This window comes from Zalophus californianus, chromosome 10, assembly GCF_009762305.2.
Source record: "Zalophus californianus isolate mZalCal1 chromosome 10, mZalCal1.pri.v2, whole genome shotgun sequence".
Lineage (NCBI taxonomy): Eukaryota > Metazoa > Chordata > Mammalia > Carnivora > Otariidae > Zalophus > Zalophus californianus.
The window spans coordinates 10,022,908-10,025,141 of NC_045604.1; the positions used below are offsets into that span (position 1 = coordinate 10,022,908).

The following is a 2,234-nucleotide window of genomic DNA, read 5'->3' on the forward strand; positions in this document are numbered from 1 at the left end:
GTTGCAACCTGAATGAACGGTGGGTACGTCCTGGCCACAGCAAGTGTCTCCTTCTCAGTTCTCCATCTCACGGCTAAAAGTCACAAAGTTGCCAACCATGGGTGGTGTTCAGGTGTGTATGTTTGGGGTGGGGGACATTTCGTTGTTGTCGTCACAATGACTCAGGGAATACTACTGGAAATTAGTGTGCAGAAGCAGAGATGTGAAATGCCAAAGATGATTCTGCACGGTTGTCCTGCTCCACATGCCAACAGTATCTTCATGTAAGAAGTCCTAGAGGCTGAGGGTGCCTGGGTGGCTCAGTCGGTTAGGGATCTGACTCTTGATTTCAGCTCAGGTCGTGATCTCAGGGTCGTGAGATGGAGACCTGCATCAGGTTCTGGGCTCAGTGGGGAGTCTGCTTGAAGATTCTCTCCCTCTGCCTCTGCCTCTCACTCATTCTCTGTCTTTCTCTCTCAAATAAATAAATAAATCTTTAAAAAGTAAGAAAGAAAGCCTCGAGGCTGAAGTCAGTTTCCCGGCAGTCAACCTCATCAGAGAGCTGCTCTTTAGCGGTGGTCGCTCTCGAAGTCCTGGGATGGCACCAGATTGGCACAGCTTGGGTCCTCACTGTCCAACCCTTCAGCAAGCGCAGTGGCTGGGGCTGGAATGGTAAACTAGTGGGGCTGTTGGCAGAAGGGAAGGCCCGGCTGCCGGGCAGGCCAAGTAGTTGATGAGCATGGCATAGGTGAGAAGGGCAGCCATGTGAGAAGAAGCTGGGTGGGAGGCCAGACCATCCAGGGCCTGGTCAAAGATGTTCGACTTCTCTGAAGAGTCCTGGGAAACAGCAGACAGGTTTTAAGCAGAGGAAGAGGGTGACAAATCTGTGCCACGCGTCAGAGCCTTGGATAAGTTTAGGTTTCATGGGCATCTGGCCCAGAACTTCCTCCATGGAGGGAACAGTATCTTCCCTGCCTCTCACTTTCTCCTTTCTCTTATCCCTTTGGAAGGTGTAGCTTCCTTGTCTTCTATCTAGAGGTAAAGGACAAAGGCAGAATTGTGCTCCGGAAAAGCACTGTTCTTCCACCAGCCTCTATCAAGTGTGATTTTATGAACTGGATCACATTTCAGAATTTCTTTCTGACACGAGGTAGGACTGGGCAAGTGTCCTCATCCCAGGAAGTCACTGGTTTAATCCAATTAAGGACCTAGTGCAAAATCTTTCTCCATCCCGGGGATGTTTATGGCACTACGGCCAAGGGTGGGGCTTTGCCAGCACATCTTTGCGAATTTTATCAGCAGCGGCGAATCCTCTTGACTTCTGGGTCATTCATGAGTTCGCTCAATGAGGCCAGTTCCGACGCCAGCCTGTGATTTGCCTCGGCTTTCTCTCCCACCCAGGATGTAGTTCCCATTTATCCCTGATTGTGTGGTATTTTCACTCTGCCAGCATTCCATGTAGATGAGAGCATTCCCAAACAGGCCAATTTAAGTTGGAGCACCACTTTTATGGAAGTCATTTTCAAATGCATCCCTGACGCCCACGTCCCGTTGTTGCTCTCCTGTCACCTGCTCGTCCCTTCATTCTGTCTCTCTCACGCCTCCTCCTATTGCTGCTTTCCCAATAGGGCTTGTTTGTCTTAACTGTGGTTGATACACATAACATAAAATTTCCCGTCTTTGAGCTTTCTAAGTGCACAGTTCAGTAGTGTTAAGAATATTCACACTGCTCTCTTTGAGGAAGACGGGGTCGCAGCTACAGTGGAGGTTTGGATGCCCCGCTCCTGCTCCTGACTCACCGCTGTTCGCTCTCACTGAGGAACAAGTCGGTCAGGAAGCCGCGCAGCAGGCATGGCTTTTAAAGACACCGGGAAGACACCCATGGAACCGGAGGTGGCGATTCACCGAATTAGAATTACTCTCACCAGCCGCAACGTAAAATCTTTGGAAAAGGTATGTGCTGACTTGATCAGAGGCGCAAAGGAAAAGAATCTCAAAGTGAAAGGACCAGTTCGGATGCCTACCAAGACTCTGAGAATCACTACAAGAAAAACTCCTTGTGGTGAAGGTTCTAAGACCTGGGATCGTTTTCAGATAAGGATCCACAAGCAACTCATTGATTTGCACCGTCCTTCTGAGGTTGTTAAGCAGATTACTTCCATCAGTATTGAGCCAGGAGCTGAGGTTGAAGTCACCATTGCAGATGCTTAAATCAACCTTTTTAATAAATTGATTATCAGTTGTTAAAAAAAAAA

The 2,234-nt window shown here is 48.7% G+C and overlaps 1 protein-coding gene across 1 annotated transcript; it reads left to right on the forward strand.

Annotated features, from left to right (window-relative positions):
* The first annotated feature begins 1,829 nt into the window (after positions 1-1,829).
* LOC113933026 (40S ribosomal protein S20-like) lies at positions 1,830-2,234 on the forward strand. The gene has a single exon (XM_035722446.1). The coding sequence runs from the start codon at positions 1,831-1,833 to the stop codon at positions 2,188-2,190; it is 360 nt and encodes a 119-aa protein (XP_035578339.1). The 5' UTR covers position 1,830; the 3' UTR covers positions 2,191-2,234.

Excerpts from the sequence above, each read along its gene's own strand:
- LOC113933026 (XM_035722446.1), top strand. The coding sequence starts at position 1,831 with ATGGCTTTTAAAGACACCGGGAAGACACCCATGGAACCGGAGGTGGCG.